The sequence below is a fragment of the Myotis nattereri genome (genome assembly GCF_964212035.1).
Source record: "Myotis nattereri genome assembly, chromosome: 2".
Taxonomy (NCBI): domain Eukaryota; kingdom Metazoa; phylum Chordata; class Mammalia; order Chiroptera; family Vespertilionidae; genus Myotis; species Myotis nattereri.
In genome coordinates this window covers 22,944,554-22,967,008 of record NC_138076.1, presented here as the reverse complement: position 1 = coordinate 22,967,008, position 22,455 = coordinate 22,944,554, and the positions used below count along the sequence as shown (strand labels likewise).

The 22,455-nt window shown below is 45.9% G+C and overlaps 1 protein-coding gene across 3 annotated transcripts in view; it reads left to right on the top strand.

Moving 5' to 3' along the window:
- RAB11FIP1 (RAB11 family interacting protein 1) overlaps positions 1 to 18,576 on the top strand; it is a 31,585-nt gene extending 13,009 nt beyond the window's left edge. The window contains exons 2-7 of one of the 3 annotated variants that reach the window (XR_013995606.1): positions 3,212 to 3,654; positions 5,204 to 5,987; positions 9,566 to 9,674; positions 15,140 to 15,388; positions 17,295 to 17,357; positions 18,289 to 18,576. Coding sequence is in view for 2 of the 3 variants with exons in the window: in XM_081084960.1 (XP_080941086.1) it covers positions 3,212 to 3,654; positions 5,204 to 5,987; positions 6,946 to 8,808; positions 9,566 to 9,674; positions 15,140 to 15,358 (3,418 nt within the window). In the remaining variant the exon portion in view is untranslated. Of the gene's footprint in view, positions 1 to 3,211; positions 3,655 to 5,203; positions 5,988 to 6,945; positions 8,809 to 9,565; positions 9,675 to 15,139; positions 15,389 to 17,294; positions 17,358 to 18,288 lie in introns of those variants that run through there. The other 2 variants (XM_081084960.1, XM_081084961.1) reach the window with 2 other exon arrangements.
- Positions 18,577 to 22,455: the final 3,879 nt, after the last annotated feature.

The following is a 22,455-nucleotide window of genomic DNA, read 5'->3' as shown; positions in this document are numbered from 1 at the left end:
ACTCAGCCTGCCTTTCACCTCCTTAAATAGTGCTGTTCTGGGGTTCCTTGGTGTTTGGGTTGTTTGTGAAAGTAAGCAGACAGGACCAGTTGATGAAGTGTCTCTTCACACCTCCTAGTGGTGTTGGGCTTCCAAAACAAATCCCACGTCAGCGCCTGCGGCTTGAACCTGTGCAGCAGGTAATAATAGGCCCGCAGGGAGGATTCTGGAGTTGGTTGGAGCTTTGGTCAAAATAAACAGACTTTGGCACTGATATTTTTGGAAAGGCAGGCCTGGTCCCAAGAACTGTCAAGTCCATATTCTTTAAAAGTCTGTCCTGTCTTCGCATCCCCTGGGTGGACAGGGGCAGCTCTCTGCTTGTGGCTGGTATGGTCCTCTGAGCCCTGGGACTCAGCTTTCAGCAACCCTTTCCAAGTTGGTATTTACAAAAGGTAACCACCTTCATCACCACGGCTACCAGTTAGCACATGACTGTCAGAAGAGAAAAATACAAATAATCCTCTCAGCATTTAAGTGACAAATATGCAAACTATTCCCCGGCCAGGTCCTGGGAAATGCACTGGAAAGACACCAGGCTGGCAGAGGCCAGGCTGTCTGGCAGGACCTTGCATCTCCCCTCCCTCTCCAGCTGTGGATTGTGGTTTTAACAACCATGATAGAGTTCTCGAGGTCCAGAATCATAGCTGACATCATGTTCTCAGATCTTGGCTGTATTTTGATAATGTGGGTTAAGTTCTTCGTGATGACGTTGTACACTGGACTTTATGAAAGTTTATGATTAATGACTGATGGCAAGCTATGGTGGGTTCTCCCCCTTTCTTTTATCTTAGGACTTTTAAATTAGAAGCTCAAACTTTCCTCAAAAAGAGTTGAGCCCTAGCTGGTTTGGCCTGCAACCAAAGGGTCCCAGGTTCGGTTCTAGCCAAGAGCATGTACCTTGGTTGCAGGCTCCTCCCTAGCCTGGGTCCTGATTGGGTGGGGTGGGTGGGGGGGATGGCGTGCAGGAGGCAACCAATCGATGTGTCTCTCTCATATCGATGTTTCTCTCTGCCTTTCCCTCTTTCTTCCACTCTCTCTAAAAGATCAATGGAAAAATAACCTCAGGTGAGGATTAACAACAACAACAAAAATAAATAAATAAGAGTTGAAATCTGAGCCCTCCTTCCTGTGTGTTGCAAAAGGTGGCCCATTGGGAAGATACGTTAGGAGAGAATGCCAAGCAGGAATCTTGGTGTAAGGGACAAGTTCTGAAGTGCAGAGCTGATTCAGAACCCAGTTGTGCCTCTTACGAGTCCTAAGACCTAGTACCAATGACCTCACTTGCAAGCCTCCATCTCATTCATCTGTAAAATGGGTAAAAGATCCTATTTTTGAGATAAAGAAATGTCATTCTTGTGAGACTTAAATGAGGATGTTTCTCAGTGTGTGCCGTGCCCAGTATGCTGGAGGTGCTATTTAAGTGTTGCGTTTCTACCTCCCTCTGCTCCCTTCCTTGAAGAGTAGGGTGAGCTAAAATAGTGAGGGCAGTGATCTGCCCTGTGAGCAAGACAGGCTGAAGGTGAAAGAGGAAATTGCGGTTGTTTGGGCAAAACCATCATTTCCGTAAAGCCCCATGGCCCTCAGCTCTTAAATAGGTCACTAGAATGAAGTCAGAATGTAGGTTCTGTCGGTGAGGGTGACGTTGGGGCTGGTTGTCAGGAGACCGTGTACTTGGAGCTGCTTTTCTGTAGTGGTCACACTGCTCACATTCTTGCAGTTAACCAGCTGGAAAATGCCAAGGGGAGAGCTCCTTTTTCTGAAGTTTGTCTTTCAGTGGAGTGGAACTGATACGTCATTTGCTAAAGTCTTGAAGTAGTTTGCAAATGACCAGGAGAAATACTTGAATAATGTTTGAAATACTCCTTTAAAAAAAATTGTGGGCCCTAGCCAGTTCGGCTCAGTGGATAGAGCATCGGCCTGTGGACCAAAGGGTCCCAGGTTCGATTCTGGTCAAGGGCATGTACCTTGGTTGCAAGCTCCTCCCGGCCTGGGCCCTGGTCGGTGCTCCTTCAGGAGGCACCCAATCGATGTGTTTCTCTCTGTCTTTCTCTTGCTCTTCCACGCTCCCTAAAAATCAATGGAAAAATATCGTTGGGTGAGGATTAACAAAGGAAAAAAACATTGTGGTAAACAATTATACATACATAACAAAATTTACCACTTTAACTATTTTTAGGTATACAGTTCTGTGGTATTGAGCACATTCACATTGTTGTGAAACCATCACCACCATTCAACCCAAAACTTAAAATTTTTTTTTTTGTTAATCCTCATTTGAGTATATTTTTACCATTAATTTTTAGAGAAAGTGGAGGAAGGTGGGGGCGGGGGGGGGGAATTGATGTGAGAGAGACACATTGATTAATTGCCTCCCGCACATGTTGAACTTACAACCCAGATATGTGCCCTTGACCAGGAGTCAAACCCACAATCCTTCGGTGCACAGACTGATGCTCTTTCATTAATTCATCAGGTATTTTTTGAAGTATTATTGTACTAAACCTCATGGGATAAATCACTGAGCCACACTGGTCAGGCAAACTGTGTCCCCATTAAACACTAACTCTTCATTCACTCCTTCTCCCAACTCTTGGTGACCAGTATTCTCCTTTCTGTCTCTATGAATTTTACTACTCCACATGCCTCATATAAGTGGAATCTATCTATATATATATATATATATATATATATATATATATATATATTTACTGTCTTATATTTTCAATTACTCCCTACCAGGGACTGTTCTACAAACGCTTGCTTTTCTCTGAGATTTACTTGTAAATTTGCATTCTACCTTCTTAACTATGTGTGCATGATCTTTGCATTTTTACCCTATTGCAGGAAAATACAGGTCATTGGAAATGATTTGTTGGAGTGGTTATTTTATTTTTAAACATAGCACTTTATTGACTCAAGAAAATTTTAGGTGATGCTACACTGAGTACAGAATCAGATCCTATCTTTGCCTAGTGGATGGCTTCTCAAAAATAAAACGACAAGTTCTGTCTTTATCCCCTCCCCCACCCTTTACTCCCCAAAGAAGAGAGCATAAGAATATGTTTGTATAAGAGGTTGGTAACAGTGGAGAGGAGGGGTCGGTTAGTAGGGATTGTGAACGTTGTCTTAGGCTCTTCAGTTCAAAGCTAACCTCTCAGCCTTCTCCTTGTAGGTGGTACACCTTGAAATCCAAACCAGGAAAGAAGGATAAAGAGCGAGGAGAAATCGAAGTTGACATCCAGTTTATGAGAAACAACATGACTGCTAGCATGTTTGACCTGTCCGTGAAAGACAAGTCTCGGAATCCATTTGGGAAACTGAAGGACAAGATCAGGGGGAAGAATAAGGATAGTGCATCAGACACCGCTTCAGCCATCCTCCCCAGCACATCACCCTCTGTCGACAGCGACGATGAGTCACCTTCGAAAGACAAGAAAAAGAAGTCAAAGATCAAGACCTTGTTTTCCAAGTCTAACTTGCAGAAAACACCACTTTCCCAGTCCATGTCTGTCCTGCCTACTCCAAAGTCAGACAAAGTGCTGCTGCGTCCTGGGGAGTTTCAGTCCCGGTGGGAGGATGATGACAACGAGGATGAGTCCTCCTCTGCCTCGGACAGTGAGTTCCCTCCTCCTTCTTACTTGGCCTCTTCCTCTCAGCTTAACTTACTTTGCTTTAGAGAGAAAAAACACACCAATCTTACGAGAAAGATTTTAATTGAGATTCTCAGTTACTAAAATGATGGTGGTGGTGGTGGTGATGATGGATTGTCTTGGTCAGGAAGCCTTCTCTATTTCTAACCCCTCTGGTTTCTAAGAATGTATAAATTCTTTTTCCAAAATGTCTGGTTCTATAACTGATGTACATTAGTACAAGCATCTAGATCAGCGGTTCTCAACCTGTGGGGCGTGACCCCTAAGGGGGTCGAAAGACCCTTTCACAGGGGTCGCCTAAGACCATCGGAAAACACATATATAATTACATATTGTTTTTGTGATTAATCACTATGCTTTAATTATGTTCAATTTGTAACAATGAAAATACATCCTGCATATCAGATATTTACATTACGGTTCATAACAGTAGCAAAATTACAGTTATGAAGTAGCAACGAAAATAATTTTATGGTTGGGGGTCACCACAACATGAACTGTATTAAAGGGTCGTGGCATTAGGAAGGTTGAGAACTACTGGTCTAGATCGAACAAAATGAGTGCATCCAGGTTTGTTTTGTGTTTTTTTTTTTTTTTTTTTTTAATATATTTTATTGATTTTCCACAGAGAGGAAGGGAAAGAGATAGAGAGTTAGAAACACCGATGAGAGAGAAACATCGACCAGCCGCCTCCTGCACATCCCCCACTGGGGACATGCCTGCAACCCAGGTACATGCCCTTGACCGGAATCGAACCTGGGACCCTTCAGTCCGCAGGCAGACGCTCTATCCACTGAGCCAAACCGGTCTCGGCTGTTTTGTGTTTTTAAAGAATATATATTTGTATTGATTTCAGAGAGGAAGAGAGAGGGAGAGAGAGATAGAAACATCAGTGATGAGAGAGAATCATTGATCATCTGCCTCCTGCACGCCCCCTACTGGGGATCGAGCCCACAACCTGGGCATGTGCCCTGACTGGGAATCAAACTGTGACCTCCTGGTTCATAGGTCAGTGCTCAACTACTGAGCCACACCAGCCGGGCAGGTTTTTGTTTTTTTAAATTTAAGGTTAAACCATGGAACATTACTGACATTTCATTAATTCATCAGGTTTTTATTGAACGATTATTGTACTAAACCTCATGGGATAAATCCATAATGAAAGCTGAGGAAAATCCAGTTCCCTTTAGTCTGAATTAACTGTGTATTTTGAACTGCAGTTTCAATGATCAAATCCCTACTGTTGGCCAGATTCTGTTAACTCTACCAAAAGTGCTGCCCTTTTCATGGATTAAATGCAGGGTTTCTCAACCTTAGCACTGCTCATAGTTTGGGCCAGATCATTCTTTGTTGTGGGGGGCTGTCCCATGCATTGTATGATCTTTGGGAGCATCCTGGCCTCTACCTGTGACAACCGAGAATGTACTCAGGCACCGACAAAATCCCCCTCCCTCCAGTTGTGGGCCAGGCGTGTAACTTCTTACTCCCTTTTGCCTTGGTTTTCCTTCCCACAGTCATGTCTCACAAGAGAACAGCAAGCGCAGATCCTAAGCAACTGAACCAGGTCAACCTCACCCTTCCCAAGAAGGAAGGGCTCTCTTTTCTTGGCGGCCTTCGGTCCAAGCACGACGCGCTCTCCCGCTCGAATGTCTGTATCAACGGGAACCATGTTTACGTGGAGCAGCCAGAAGGCAAGTCTGAGACGAAGGACAGCACCTCCTCTTCCCCGTCCCCGCAGGGCTTCAGGAAGAAGCATTTGTTCTCCTCCACGGAAAACCTGTCTCCTCGGTCCTGGAAGGAACCTGGGGAGGGGGGTGCCGTGTCTCCTGACAGGTGGCTCTCTGAGCCTTCCACAAAGAACTCTCCGAAATCCACGACCCTGCCGCCCTCCTGGCCGCCGGTCAGCGGGGACATGAGGGAAAACGCAGCTCCAGCGAAGTTGGAGGCCGTGAAAGAATCCAAAGAGAGCAAGAAGCATGAGAACAAGAAGTCCTCTTTGCTCTCTCTGGTGACAGGAAGGAAGGATGCGGCCAAGGGCAGTGAAGGCGAAAGCCCTGCTTCCACCTCTGGGAAGGAGCAGGAGGGCCCGCTGAGGGAGGACGGGCCGGGGCCTGCCGAGGGTCTTGGGAAGAGACCTGAGAAGGATACGATGGCCGCCTTCTCCGGACGGGGGAAATCCCTGAACCCCTTTGAAGAAGGGCAGAGCGCAGAACCGGCGTCTGACCCAGAGCCCAAGTCTGAACGGACACCACCTGTTACCTCTGCCAGGGCGCCCCAGACCAAAGCCGTGAAACCTCGGTGAGTCTTGGCCCTTCCTGTGTGATATTCAGACCCAGGGGAATGCCGTGGGTGTAGCAGATTCTGAGTGTGGCATGTTGGGGACACCAGGTTTCGGTTGTGGTATGTGCAGGACTGGGTGTAAGTTCTTCACACCTCTCCCTTCGAGGCTGATGTTATCTCTCCTCCTTGCACACTTTGCTGTCATGAGAGACCCTTGGTCACACTCCTGTGACAGTTCTCTGCGTGTTTACTCTGCATCTTGTTGCAAGAGCCTGGGGGTTTCTGCTTGTCAGCATGACTCATTCACTCGCAGTGTTTCTGTGGTCTGGGTTGGGAGAGGCTTGTATTTGAGATTCTGCTTACTCTGATTTCACACAGACACACACAGACTCACACAGACATGCAGAGACGGTTGCTCTTCAAAATGTGTCCGTGTTGCCCTGTGGTGGATCTTTTACTGCTTTGAACTTTCTAGATGCTTTCTGTGTGTCACCAAAAGGAACTGTGGGCTGCCCTACCGGGTTTGGCTCAATGGACAGAGCATTGACCTGCGGACGGAAGGGTCCCGGTTCAATTCTGGTCAAGGGCACATACCTGGGTTGCGGGCTCGATCCTCAGTAAGGGGCATTGAAGAGGCAGCTGATCAATGATTCTCATCATTGATGTTTCTATCTCTGTCTTCCCTTGCCCTTCCTCTCTGAAATCAATAAAAATATAAAAACAACAACTGTGAGCTGTCGCTTTACCTGGATCTTTCTGTTCCTGTTGCAAAGCCCTTTGTGTGGCAGGTGTGCTCGGTGATCAAGTGTCCCTTTTGTACATTAAGTATTGGTGTGCTCCTTTTTTAACTTCTTAAGGTACTGCCCACATATATCAGTAAGTTCTCCCCTTTGGACGACTTTACTTTTACATGTTTTTTCGCCTCTCATGCAGCATCTGCAACTGACCGGCAGATTTTATTTTGTCCTTTTTGCAGACTGGAAGTGTCTCCAGAGGTTCAACCCACAGCCAGGCTTCCTCCTCCCCCTGACTCCCTTCCCTTTTTTCCTGCTCTCCCTTCCAGTCCCGCTCAGACACCTGTCTCTCCTGAGTCGGGGCGTGAGGCAGAGACACAGTCCTCAGAATCTCCTTCTGTCTTCTCCGCTTTCTCCCCGCCCCTTGCAGCTCCCATTTCCACATCCACGCCTATCACAAGCTGGCCTTCCACCGAGCAGGGCCAGGCAGGTGCTGAGGAACCATTGGTGCCCCTTGACGCAGAGGTGCAAAAGGAGAGTTTAACACAAGTTCCAAGCGCTGTTTCTTGTGCCCGGGGCTCACGTCCCAAACAGCCGCCCACGGCGGTGTGGAAAGGGACGGAGGAGGCTCCAGCAGGGAAGACCAGCGAGACGGACACAGAGAAGGATACCAGTGGCGATGACTCAGCACAGTGTCCCCCGAAGCAGCCTGAAACGGGGCAGCAAGAAGAACCTCTGAGGTTTCCCCCCAAAAAGCAACAAGACTACCCCACTTCGTCAGAAGGGGCCCGAGAAGTAACGTTGGCCCTTTCAGTGAGAAGCGGCAGGACGGGAGGCCCGGCTGCGAAGCCTCCAATGGGGGTAAGGACAGACTTGGAGAGTCGGTCTGGGTGTTTTGAGGAGGACAGAGTGAGGGGTGAGGAAATGACTGCCACAATCAAACAGGCGCTACCCCCTCTTCGAATGGGAGAACCGGTCCCCCCACTTAACTCCACCATGCGAAGGCACGGAGAGATGGGTCTGAATGGCAGTGAGGGCCCAAAGAAGATCAAGAAGCATGTGTCATTTTCTGAGCAGCTGTTTAGGGAAGAGGAGGCGGAGAAGTCCCCTGGACTGGTCGGAGAGGACGAAAGTCATCCCCAGGAGCTGGGGCGTGAAGGGGCTGCCGCCGGCGACGTGTGTGACAGAGAGCCTGCTGAGCGTCCCCACGCAGAGGACTCCGAGGGGGAGGCTGTGACTGAGCCCCGGCCGCTGAATTCCGGCGTGCCAGCTGCCATGGCCAGTCACCTGCTGCCCCCCTCCCATGAGGACAGTGACTCAGAAGGCCCAGGGAGTGAAGCCAGCTCGGGGCAAGGCATGGAGGGAGACGATACCCTTCTGGCTCAAAATCAGAGCAAAGCCAGTGATCACGAAGGCCTGTTGTCTGATCCCCTGGGTGACCTTCAGACTGCCTCAGATGTTAAATCTCCAGTCACGGCTGATCTGGACTTAACCCTTCCTTCCATTCCTGAAGTGACATCGGATGATGAAAGAGTGGACGAGGTGGAAGATGACAGAGAGGCAGCGAAGGTGGCAGCTCTGGAAGGAACTTCTTCCCCGAGCAGGTCACCTGCCCATCCTGAGAAGGCGCCGAGTGGCGAGGCAGGTGGGTCGGCAGTGCCCGCAGACAGCCTGCGTGAGCTCAGGTCGGGAGCACCGGAAGCAGCTGTCAGGGCTTCTTCAGAGCACACTACAGCTTCAGGGATTCTTAAACCAAGTCTCGGCAAGAGCTCACGCTTGGACACCCAGCTGCCGGGCCCTGGCGATGGCGAGGAGGCAAAAGTGATGGGAAATGGGAGGCTAAGGCAGCCTCCTGACCCGGCCCTGGATTCTCCTCTCTCCAGCCCCTCCTTTTCTGAGCCCTCTCCTGCCACACACTCTTCCCCTAGCTACCCACACTCTGACACTCCCCACACCAGTACAGCAGAATCTCAAAAAAAAGCAACAGCAGAGGGCCTCCCTGGTAAAGTGGAAAATTCTGGCAAGAGGAAGCCGCTTCTTCAGGCCTGGGTCTCACCCTCGGAGACACATCCAGTCTCAGCTGGAACTGGGTCAGCCAAGCACAGGTGAGAGTCGGGGGAGATTGTCTTCATAAACTTTAGCAATGTCCCCTTTGCTTTGTGCCTGCAGAGGTGGTTATGGCTTTCTAACTGCACAGATGTTCTGATGGGGCAACCCACCTATTTTCCTGGTAGGGCCTATTTTATAAGGGTTATCTATCTCCTGTGGTGGGAACACCTGGAGACACTCCTGTGTTTGTAGCGAGAATGTAGTGGTAAGTCTTCAAAAATAGTTTAGAATGATTCTGCACAGATTTGGAGCTCTAAAATAGCAGAGATGCACTGTGATGAGTATCTTAATGGTCTCAGAAGCCAACTGAGATTGAGCGGTAGAACCAAGCAGCGTTTTAAAGTTCCACCGCTCAGTGTGAAGCTGGCATGTTTGTTCTGAACTCTTTCTTTACTGCCGAAGAACAGAAGGCTTTGCAAGGGCTCCCACAGTGGAGTCCTAGGCTCTAGTTGCCTCCAAAAAATAAGAGCCTGCCTTTAATGTTCTCCTGACGTTGAGAACGAGGACAAGGGGCTTGTGAGAATGTCAGGACACCTGGCTCGAAGGGTGTGTGTTGTTGGCTTGCATTTGGCTGCCTGGAGCTGACTGCTTTCCTTTCTACAGGAACATTCGCATGTGTTAGAGCGGAGATGTGAACAGCGCGTCACCGCTCTCCGCCCTCATCTCTCTGGCTGGCTGCCATCTTTGAGATGGGCAGTTTCTCAGCTTTCCCGTTACAGAAAGTGCTAAGGATCCTTTCTCCCTTCTCTTTAGACCTCATCTTGTGAAGCCAATGAACACGACAGCCACCAAGATTGCTAACTCCAGCTTGGGAACTGCCACTATCATCAGCGAGAACTTGATCAACGAAGCTATTATGAAGGTATGTCTTTGCCCAGAAATGGGCATGATAGGGATCTAAAAAAACCCACCCATTTCTAGAGTCACCTCTGTATACATCTCCTTGGGCAGCAGGTAATGCCAGGAGTAACTTAACCATATGTCTCATGTCTTCAGAAGCCCCTCCACTTGCCACCGAATGATTACTTTTCCCGTAGGGTTATTTGGTTATTGTTGAATTTTTGTGTGACTCAAGTAACATAATTGACATCGGCACTTCTCTTTAATGAGGAGAAAGTGTCACCCACCATCTGGCCCATTCAAATGAGATATTTTCATTGTCAGGCAGCCTTTCCTACCTTTTGGCAACGATACAACATTCTTGTAGTTGTAATCATTGCACAGATATACTTTTTTGTAACTTTATTCTGAAATCATTTCAAATTTTCAAAAAGTTACAGGAATAGGACAAAGAACTCCTGTGCAGCTTTTATCCCAATTAACCCATGGTTAACATTTTACCAGATTTGCTTTTTCATTTCCCCCACACCCTCTTTATTCTCTGTTTGTATACTCATTCCACCCCCCGCCCCCAAGTCATTTGAGATTAAGTTGCTTATATCACACATTTCTTACCCTAAATACTTAAGTGTGGAATTCCTGAGAATAAGGACATTTATCAAAATCAAGAAATTTAACATTAACGTGATACTCTTTTTTCATTAATAGTCTATATTTCAATTTCACCAATTGTCCCAGTAATGTCCTTTTTAGGGTAATTTTTCCTGTAGTCCAGGATCCAGTCCAGGATCACTCATTATGTAGAATTTGACTTAGTTAAGATTTGCAAGGGATTTCCTCATGGTTTGGTTGAGGTTATACATTCTTGGCAGGAGTTAACTGTGGAAATAACGTGTCCTTCTTAGTGCATTGTATGAAGAGGCACATTATATCAGTTTGTACCAGGAGTGGGAGTGTTAACTCTGATGACTTAGTTTGGTGGTGTCCCCCTAGGTCAGTGATGGCGAACCTATGACACGCGAACTCATTTTTTTGTTGATTTTTCTTTGTTAAAGGGCATTTAAATATATAAAATAAATATCAAAAATATAAATCTTTGTTTTACTATGGTTGCAAATATCAAAAAATTTCTATATGTGACACGGCACCAGAGTTAAGTTAGGGTTTTTCAAAATGCTGACACGCCGAGTTCAAAAGGTCTGCCATCACTGCCCTAGGTTCTCCAGTATAAAGTTGCTATTTTTCCCTTTACAATTAATAAGAAATTTGTGGGGAATTAATTTCAGACTATGTAAACATCCTGTTCCTCATCAACTTTTGATTCATAGGCTTTAGTGTCCGCTGATGAATATAGCAGTTGCAAAATGATGGTATTTCCAGCTCCATCACCTGCATAGTAACACTTCTTCAATTCTTTTTCACTTAATAATATATCATAACCTTTTTTGCATGTTGCTACTTAATTATTCTTGAAATGGTTATATACCATTATTCACTTAACCATTTCCCTATTGTCGGATACTCAGATTGTTTTCTTTTTTAAAAATTAAATTTATTAAAGTAACATTGGTTAATAGCATTACATAAATTTCAAGTGTACAACATTATGTTTTCTGTTTTGCAAGATGAATAACACTACAGTCAACAATTTCTTGCATAGAACTTTTTCCCTCCTGTTAGATTATTTCCTCAAGCTCAATATCCATGAAAAATATTGCTGGATTAGAGGGTTTCTTCTCGTTGAAAAGCTTAGGCTAACATTAAACAACAACCACCACACAACAAAAAATAAACTCCCTACAAAAACAAAATCAACCTCACAGGTGATTTCTGCTTTGAGTGTCCTCATCCTGCCCTTCCTGGTTCTAAAATCAGAATGATTTAGAATCGGCCTTGTTGCAGACCCTGGTCTTTGACTCATTATCACATGGACCGGAGGAGAATGATATACTGAGTGATTGGTGACCATTAGTGGGCAAGGATGTGTTGTGTTTCAAATATGTGGAGAGGAATTTCCTAAATGACTACTGGGGACTGTAGTTGGTAAAAATAAAGTTTATTTGTTCATCCTCACCCAAGGGTATTTTCTCCATTGATTTTTAGAGAGAGTGAAAGGGAGGAAGAGAGGGAGAGAAGATAGGGAGAGAAGATAGGGAGGGAGGGAGGGAGGGAGGGAGGGAGAGAGAGAAAGAAACATCGATGTGAGAGAGGCACATTGATTGGTTGCCTCCCACTCTCACCCCAACTGAGGCCGGGGAGTGAACTTGCAACTGAGATATGTGCTCTTGACTGGGAATGGAACCCTGAATCCCATCCACGGGCCAACACTAACCACTAAGCAAACTGTCCAATGCAGTTTTCTTTTTTTTAAATAAAACTTTTTTTTTGCTCATGACTCCTTCCCTCCTGCAAACATTTTTAAAGTGCTGGGTACCTACGCCACCAGGAGCTGGGCTAAAGGCTCACTGAGGCTGGAGAGCTGAGTTTCAGGCCAAGAGGCTGAGTGGTAATAATGAATTGTGACTGAAAACAAGTCAGCATCTTCTAGCCATCTTGCCTTCTCTTGAAATTACCAGCTGCAGCCAGAACTGTGTACCTACCTACGATGTTTTAGCCCCAGCCTAAAAATGAACCATAACTTGAGCAGCTCAGCTTGGCTGGGTTCTGTGCTTGTGTGGAAGAGGCAGCACTTGTCTTCCTGGAGTTAACAATATTTACCAGGAAACGGGGCAAAAGAACAGCATAAAAGGGACATGAGAACTAAAGTCATGTAGTGGCCTCCCATCCCCTCTTCCTTTTACTGTGGAATGCAGCTTGGCTCCAAAGAGAAACAACACCTAGCTTTCAGGAAGTTAGCAAGAAAGACCCTTGGCTCTCATTTTATTTACTCTTCAAAGCTTGTTTAGCCAGGGGCTTATCTCCTGGCCCTGGCAGAGAGAATAACTTGCCTTAAAACAAAGGCAGCTGCTGCTTGGCTTGCTCGTGATTTGTAAGCCCCACTGCTGTCCCTCTGCCCGCAGCAAAGCTCTTAGTCCTGGACCATACCTAGTAAATAGTCGAGTCAATATGGAAAGTTTCCTAGAGACTGCTGTTGGCTGGCCATATAATGGATGCTTTGTGCTAACGCATGAACAATACTTATAAAAAGAACTACTCTTTGGAATGTTGCAAGGTAAGAGAGAGGTTAGGGAAAGAAATTGCATAGCTAAAGTTATGAAAGGCTAGCTGAATCATTACTAGAATGGATTGGGGGTAGGTATTTTTCATGGGGCCTCCATCCTTTATAGATGATTTATGCCTGGGCGTGTATTATTTACTCAGGTGGCTTTGACACTTCCACTTAAAAATAATACAGCCAACTACACTCAAAAATCATCTGTCTTGTAATATGGAAAAAGTTGGACACAATTTGAATATACATCATTATTATTGCAACTGTGCGGGAAAAAATCCAATGTAAGATCCTGAGAGGAAATATGTGACAATGGGCACTGTTGTTTCTTGAATTAATGGGTATTTTCTTTGCACCTCTTCCTCTTCATGGCCAATGCTCACCTTCTGAAATGCTGAATTGTTCTATAATTTTTTTAAGTCATCACAATCGTAGAATCTTCTAATGACTTCAAAGTCCTGTATCCGTTTGGAGTACGGAATTTAAATTGAATAACTGTTTGGCAGTTTGTATGAAATACCTTAAGTGTGTATGCCTTTTTAATTATACATATTTTTATTAAGGAAATATTTGGAGATGTAACTGAAGATTTATGTTAATACATTTTAATTAAAATGTTATTATATAATTGTGAAAATTGAAAACAACCTAAATACTCAGGGAGAGAGATGGTTAAAATATGATAGAATTTTAAGCATCTATTAAAAAAAGCAATTTTTGCTAAAATCTAATGATGGGAAAAGGCTCACAAAATAACAATTTAAAGAAGCTATAAAACTATATCCTGGCTCTAGCTGGTTTGGCTAGTGGATAGAGCATTGGCCTGGGGACTGAAAGGTCCTGGGTTCGATTCCTGTCAAGGGCAAATGCCCGGGTTGCAGGCTCGATCCCCAGTAGGGGGCATGCAAGAGGCAGCCAATCAATGATTCTCTTTCATCATTGATGTTTCTATCTCTTCTTCGCCCTTCCTCTCTGAAATCAATAAAAATATATTTTAAAAAAACCCCACAACACTATATCCTGTATGATGTTAAAATTGTAAAGCACACCATAAAGAAACCAAGGAAAAATAAGAAAGAGAATTCTATTGCGATCCTCCCCTAAGGCATCCTGAAAATGCCCAGTCTTTAAAACCCCTCAGAATGAAGGTCCCGCATGCACTTTCCTGAATAATAAATTTAATTAAGGAAATAATTTTTTTTTTAAATATATTTTTATTGATTTTTTACAGAGAGGAAGGGAGAGGGACAGAGAGCTAGAAATATCGATGAGAGAGAAACATCGACCAGCTGCCTCCTGCACATCTCCCACTGGGGATGTGCCCGCAACCCAGGTACATGCCCCTGACCGGAATCGAACCTGGGACCCTTCAGTCCGCAGGCCGACGCTCTATCCACCAAGCCAAACCGGTTTTGGCAATTAAGGAAATAATTTTAAAGATCAAAAGTAAGCTAATACAGAGCTAGAATTTGGTTCTTTTCCACTTCATCAAAAGGACCAGGGCCTGACCAACGTGGCGAGTGGTTAAGTGTCGACCTATGAACCAGGAGGTCAAGGTTCAATTCCTGGTTAGGGCACATGCCTGGGTTGGGTGCTTGGTCCCCAGTAGAGGGTGTGCAGGGGGTAGCTGATCCATGATTCTCTCTCATCACTGATATTTCTATCTCTCCCTCTCCCTTCCTCTCTGAAATCAATAAAAATATATTTGGGGGGAAAAAAGAAAGAAAAATAAGAAAGAGGCCGAAACCGGTTTGGCTCAGCGGATAGAGCGTCAGCCTGCGGACTCAAGAGTCCCAGGTTCTATTCCGGTCAAGGGCATGTACCTGGGTTGCGGGCACTTCCCCAGTGGGGGATGTGCAGGAGGCAGCTGGTCAATGTTTCTCTCTCATCGATGTTTCTAACTCTCTATCTCTCTCCCTTCCTCTCTGTAAAAAATCAATAAAATATATTTAAAAAAAAAAAAAAAAAGAAAGAGACCCAAACGTTATGCGTTGGAGTTATAGGTAATATTTTTCCCCCCACTCCATGATGAACAGATATTCCTTTTATAATTAAAAACAAAATCCTGTCATTTGGGGGAGGAAATTAATGATAATTCATCTCCAAAGTCTGGTTCAGATGTCACTCCATCTTTGAAGTGTGTCCAATCACCTGCATAGCAGTGTTTCCTGTTTGTCCAGGTCCTAGAGCACATTGTACCTCTCTGAACGCCGACCTCTGGTTACGGTCATTGAACCCCTCTTTTGTATTTCTTTTAGCTATTTAGACTTCTTTGCTGACTTTACGTTTTTTCCCCTCTTCTTTCCTCTCCAAAGAAATACACCCCCTCGGACCCTGCTTTTGCTTATGCACAGCTCACCCATGATGAGCTGATCCAGCTGGTCCTCAAACAGAAGGAAACAATAAACAAGAAGGAGTTCCAGGTTCGGGAGCTGGAGGACTACATCGACAACCTGCTCGTCAGGGTCATGGAAGAAACCCCCAACATCCTCCGCGTTCCGGCTCAGGTCGGCAAGAAGGCAGGGAAGATGTGAATGGCCAGCCTATGACACTGAGACTTTTTTGTGAGTTTCTTTCCACTTCCTCCTGAGGTCAAGGACTCCATGTGCCTGATAACCCAGCCTAAGGCTCCAAGTCGCCACCTATCTCCCTCGCATGTTATCTGGCAAGAGTCAGTTCTGCCAGCTGAAGCCAGGTTACTTATTACAATGAGTCCTTTACTGTACGTTCCCAGGGTTTTATTTTTAAATGCCACTGTGCCTTATGTTGTGAATATTTTATGCCTTGAAAAACATGGTCATAAGATCTGATCCTGGCCCAGAGAGTCAAGTGGCTCCAGGGGTATTCATGTATTTTAACACCGGGGTTTCCTTTCTTTGATACTGAGATTCTAAAATACGTATCCCCCAGCCATTAACGCTCGGGGTGAAATGAGAAGGTGCTGCGTTACACATACTTTCTTGGCTTTTGAGTAGCTCAGGTGTGTCTGTTCGGCTGCAGAGGTTAAATTTTGATACCACATCAACCTCCTGCGCTTCTTAGACTTGGTCCTGCTTTGACCAGAGCAGAGGAGTTTAGGGAAAGCCCTGAGTGTGCCTTTCGGATTTGTAACAAGTTGCCTTTCCTAAACACACTTCCGTTACTCTCTAGCCTTAAAATGAGAAGTAGAACAGGGGACTGGGAGAGTCACTTGGCACTCACTCAGGAGGAGCTGGTGCAAGTCCCTCCTCCCATAATAGCAGGGTTCCTGCTGGCTGGATTGGCCTAGTCAGGGCCTTGTAAGGGATTGGGTGACCCAGGCTTCCTAAAACAGTTCCACCAGGTACGGGATGGTTCTAGTAGGATTCCTGTGGCCTTTCCTCCTGTGCCTCGGCTCCCTGCTTTCCCTGGCCATTCTTCCTGGCATTTGCCCCCTTGTTATAAAATGGTAAAGAGCAAGAAAATGATACTTATTTTGGAGTTGCTTATTTTTAAAACTAGATTAACACACATATTTTTAAACTTTAGGACACTTGGCCGGTATTATTAATCTTTTTCTGTTGTTAATCCTCACCTGAGGATATTTTTCCATTGATTTTTTTTTTTTTTTTTTTTAGACAGAGAGTGGAAGGGGGGGGGGGGAGAGAGAGAGAGAGAGAGAGAGAGAGAGAGAGAGAGAGAGAGAGAGAGAGAGAGAGAAACATCGATGTGAGAGAGATACATGGATTGGTTGTCTCCTGCACACACCCCGACTAGAGCAGGGAAACCTGCAACTGAGGTACGTGCCCTTGACTGGAATCGAACCTGGGACCCTTCAGTCTTCAGGCTGTTGCTCTAGCCACTGAGCCAAACCAGCTAGGGCTCTTAATCTTAATGAATAGTATCAGTTCAAATTCTTCAGGTAATATCATTGTTAGTAACCTGATATTGCAATTAGAATGTTTCGTATTACTCATTTTTTCCTCCTGGTTGTGACGAAATCTCACCAATCTTGACCTCTCTCCTGGGGGAGGAGTATCACTGGCCAGTGGGGTGGGCAGGGGTGGCAGTTCTAGCCGGTATTAAATTGGGAATCTCTTCTTCGCATGTTCTTGTTATATTGAGGTTAAGAGGCAAGATTGCTGGCAGCAGAATTCCTTTCGGGATCATGTCTGCTGCAACCTTAGTTATATTGGAGCACTTTAATCTGAAGGATGATACTGTAACTTGATTTATCTGATTAGTTTTTAACTACCTATAGCTATTGTATTTAACACTCTCCTACAGTACTGGGGACCACTGTCAACTTCTCAGATGCCTTGTATTTTTGTAGTGCTATGACATTTATGTACATACCTACAAAGAGAACTGTATATCCACTTAACTCTGAAAATGTACATGTATATATTTGTTCCACGACATGTTTTTTACTTGATATAAATGTGTTTTGACTGTGATAACCCAAGTGCCCCCGGGGGGGCAGGTGAGTTCTGAATGGTTTCTCTTCTGAAGGGCTGGTGAGGAGACCTGCACTGTTCAGAAGGGGTTGGTTTGGAGGTTGCTGCAGGGACCTCGGTATGTATCTTGGTCAGTGTTTGAGAGGGGCACTGGGTGGAGGAGTGAATTCCTGTGCTCTGATATGCCACTTGGGAACTCTGGAGAATGAAGGACAATTCACTTCAAGGGTGTCTGGTTTCTACCACTGCTGGGGGAAAAATTCAATTGATAGCATTCCTGTCCCTCTCCAAAGTAGATAGCCTGAAGGTCACTCTTTAATGACTGTCCTTGAGGACTCTACTTGGAGGGAGAATTTATCTAAGAAAAGCTTTAACCTGCTCTGAGCCATTAGCAGGGCAGTGGTGAGTTGGAGCGCTGGACTCCAATACCTGGCACATGTCTGAAGGCCTGTGCCCATCTCTACAGGACTGGGACCTGCCTCTAGCTGCTGTGAATGCTACCCTACCTGACAGGCCCCGGGAGGAGGCTGTACTCTGGAGCAGCAGGGGCAGCTGCCTTCTTGGCCTTGCCTAGTTGCCTCCGGAAAGAACAGTCAGTACTTTAGGGAAGCATCTGATTAAAAGCAAACACCTTGCAATGAATTTCAGCTGGAGGTCAGCTCCATGAATAAGATGTCAACTCTTTGCTTGGTTGTTTCATATCATCTCATTCCTTGGACTTTGACAGGTGTCCTGCCCTTCCCTTTTATCCCTGCATGTTAACCTCATCAGGGTAGCAGACTGGAGAAGCAAAAAAGTGTGCCCTTTGCCATGCGGAACAGCTGTTGACCCGAGTGGAAGGGTGTGTGCACATATGCATGAACCAATGCGCTACATGTGTGTGGTTCCAGCTTTGCTAACAGTGGGAGCTCAAAAGGGCATCAAGGGAGGAAGGTCCATGACACTCAGCCACATACTGTATTGAAGGCCAGTGGCTATTTAATGTTAAATTGTGCAGGATCTTTCCTCACTGGGTCCCTCTCCCACTTGACTCTTTTTTCTTTTTTTAGAACTACAAATAAATAATCGCTCAAGGCTGAAAGATTAATTGTCTTAGGTGGAGAACATAATCTCCTAGTATCCATGCCAACCTCAACCCTGCGGTTTCTCGGTATCTGTTATGTGAGCTACAAACCTGACCTCTTCCTCCCTCCGACTCTTGAAGGATCGTCCAGTGTTTTTGGATTATAGAGTTATTTCCTGCTTTGTTACTTTGGGAATTTTGAATCTTCTGATTTTGTTTGTAAGAAGTAACCTAAAATTTCCTACAACACTAAATAAAATGGTACTACCTGTTAAAGATTTTGTGTCTGTAGTTTAGTAGGGGCCCAATAAAAATTTCTTGTCTTCCTGGCCAACTTCCCTTGGGGGTGACCGGTGTTTCTCACCCTCTGAGAATCTCTCACCTGGATTCCTACTGCAGCTACCTTGCCTGGTGCCCAGGGGTCCCAATGCCCTTTCTACTCCAGAGAATGGGACATCTCTGATCCCTTCTCTATGACACACCCCACATCTTGGCCCGCTGCAGGGACCATAGGCTCTCACAGAGGGAGAGAAAGCTGCTTCTGTCCTTGCATATCAAGAGCTCACTTCAGGCTAAACCTTGACTGCAAAGGGAAGGCCCATTTACTGAGTTCCCACTGATCACTAAGCACATCCACCCCTAGCCATCCACTTGGTCTGTAGATTTCTCTAATGCTATACATGCTCATTCTTGGGGGGTTGGAGGGGGGAGAGAGAAATCCTAAATTACCTCCCAAGAGGTAACACTGTTATTTTGATTTGTTGTCCAGCATTTTCCCCTTATACAAATAGGTACATTTTTAAATGAAGGTAATGTTAACGTAAAAAAACCTTTGAAACCTGTAAAGAATTTTTGTGAGTTTATTTGAGCCAAACTGTCGACATATGCCCGGAAGCAGAACCTCAACGAATTGAGATAATGCTCCGGAGAATGGCGGGGTCACATTTGTATTTATACATTGCAATCAAAGGAGGGACATAGGTGGGTTACATGAAATTCATTGGTGATAGATTAAGGAGGAGGGATAAAGCGAAGCAGGGAAACCCCTGGGATTGGAGAAAAAGTAAAATGATGGACACATACTTAGGTGGGTGCAGGAACAATCAACATGATAATGAAGGAATTTGTGGTTATCTGTCCTGGCGCCCAACATATTTGGTTGTGCCCCAGGGGCTCCAGAAAAAGGAAAGTTACAAGTTACCCAGACATTTCAAGGGTATGTTATCATAGATGCAAAAAGACAGATAGGCTCAGTTAAGGTAAAGGTTGACCTTGTCAGAGAAGATACCGGCCTAGGACGTAACTGCCCACCATAACTGCTTTTAGTTAAAGTTTAATTTCAGACCATCCTTTGTGGTTACTTTAGGTCTCTGAGTTTGCAAGACTGCATGCAGATCTCCCCTGAGCTTGTCAGGTCAGCATGTGGCCCCTTTTGTTCACAATGAGAACACACAGTACAGACTGCTCAGAACATTTCTGCATGCCTTTAGATAATCTGCAACAGGGACCGATAGTGATTCGGGGGAGAATAGGTCCAGCTAACCACAGAAGAGCTGCAGCAACTGCAAAGATGATGTAGGTCACTTCCGCATCACTTCCTGCTCAGCTCATCATCACAGCCCCCTGTGAACCAGAATGAGGATTTGCTGGGGAGGAGAGTGGGAGGGTGGTGGTGGTGGTGGTGGGCATCCTGTCCCCCGCCCTCATGGAAAACTGTCACTTACAGGGTGTTGTTACCACTCTTAAACCTTAGCCAAGGCGTCAGCAGCATGGCTCCCTTAGCCCTGGAACCTAGTCTCTAAGCAAATGGATCCCATGCCTGAGGCTTCTCATCAGTTCACATCTTTTGCGATCCACAGTCTTCCCCCTGCTGGGAGGACAGGAGCTGTCACTCCACGTTCAAAACTGGCTTCCTTGAGCTCTGTGGGGCCAGCATATCCCAAAGCCGCAAAGTCTCCTGAGGGAGAATGTCCTCACTTAGCCTTTTTACATTCAGCTATTTCACACGGGCACGCGTATCCTGAGCCCTGGAAGCAGGCACCTTGGTGACAGTGATAGGCTCTCACAGAGGGAGAGAAAGCTGCTTCTGTCTTTGCATATCAAATGCTCACTTTAGGCTGAAACTTGACTGCAAAAGGAAGGCCCGTGTACTGAGTTCCTACTGTTCCCCAGGCACTGACGCTGCTGTTTCTAATTCTCATCAAGGAAGATGAGATCTCCATTACGCAGATGAGTCCTAGAGAGGCATCGGGACTTTAGTTTGCCAAGGGTCAGACCGCGAGCAGTTCAGAAAGAACTGGGAGCATGTGTCTGACCTGGAGGTGTGGGACAGCGGGCAGCAAATATGGCCTGCTTCCTGTTTTTGTGCAGCCATCAAGCCAAGAATGATTTTTACTGTTTTCCCCCCTCAACTTAAATAATAACTAGAGATCTAATACTCAGAATCATAACCACAGTCAACAACACAAGGCTGGGTATTTTTATATTTTTTTAAATGATTGTAAAAAATTAAAATGAAGCTACATGAAAATTACAAGGAATTCAAATTTCAGTGTCCACAGTTTTATTGGCATACAGTCATGCTTATTTGTTTACGTCCTTGTCTATGGCCATTTCCACGTTACAACAACAGCCTAGAGTTCTTGCAACAGAGACTTTATCGTCTGCCAAACCTAAATACTTGCTAGTTGGCCCTTTATAGAAAAAGTTTCCTGACCCCTAGTCTAGGATCACTGGGGAGCCAAGGAGATAATGTTCAGATTCACTTGGAATCCTGGAGGGTTGGAGCAGGCAGAGATAATGGAGACCATATCGATGAGGCCAGATGAGGCCACAGACAGGCTCCTTGAGGAGGGCAGTTCCAGGTAAGGTGACTGATGTCCGTGCTCTCAGTCTGTGCAGCGATGTGGGCCTGTGTCCACCTCCTTAGAGTTATCAGATGCCTGTGTTCTTAGGAGTTTGAGAAATTGAAATCATTAATCTTCATCCCAGGAGAGGGAAGTGTGTTGGAGTCACAGAATAAATAATGCAAAAGGGAAAAGTGAATACGAGTGAGGAAAGTTATTTGGCGCCAGGATCTAGGAAATCCTGGCCACGCTGTGTGCTGTGGCTGCCCCCTGTGAGTGCTGGAGAAGAGGGAGTGTCCACTGCAGAGCCGAGGTGGTGGAAAGGGGAAGAAAGGATCGCAGGCCTGCGCCACTGCCAGGCTTAGTGGGAGAGAGAGGAGAGCGTCCTCCGGGCTCAGAGGGAAACTGGTATAGAGTGACATTTCAGTCAACTGAGCTGGGAGGAGCCCGGGGGTGAGGCTGCCCAACCCCCCTGGTTTCTTGCTCTGGATTGGAACGATCCTGCCTCTGAGAAAGTCTATGTGTGGCTCCTGACAGGAGCTGAACAGCTCTTAACTGAGTGCCAGCCCTCGCTCTAGGAGGTGTTCCCAGGACACAGAGATGAAAAAGCCAGATCATTTCCTCAGAGACTTGCAACCAAAAGGAAAGTCCGACAGGTAAACAACTAACTAGAATGTAGAATGCACACCTCTCACCGAGGGAGGACTGACTGGTGGAGAGCTTCCTCCGGGTCCCACACCATCAGTGCCTTCCTCTTTGGTCTCCTCTCTAGGAAGAGCTCTGGCCAAAGGTCAGTATTTCCCACCTGAACCGTGGTTGGGTTGGCCTTTCCAACAGCCTCCCCTCCACAGTAGCTTCCTGCTCAAGTCCAGCCCGTTCTGGGCATTCAGCATTCTAAGAGCCTGTGTGTCAGGTACCATGTGAGCACTGGTGATTCAGAGATAAGAAACATGGCTCCAGTTTCACAGATGGGGGGTGGGGGAGAAGGGTTTGAGGAACATCTGTTAAACAGACAATTACTCTCATTGAATGATGGCAACTCTTAGGCGTATTGGTAGCCGTGGGAAGGGCACCAAGGGTGACGTATCTGTCCTGATTTCCCAGAGGAAGGCAAATACATTTCTTAAATAAATCGATTTCTTCTTGGGAAAGTGCAGAATCCCAGACTTATACGTCTAGTAGAGTGCGCCATCTTCTGGCCTGGTCCCGCCCACCTCCCAGCTTGTTAGTGTGTGAGGCCCAGGCTCTTCTATGCTCTCACACACTTGCGACTGGAAAGAGAATCACCCCTCCACCCCTTACAGTTG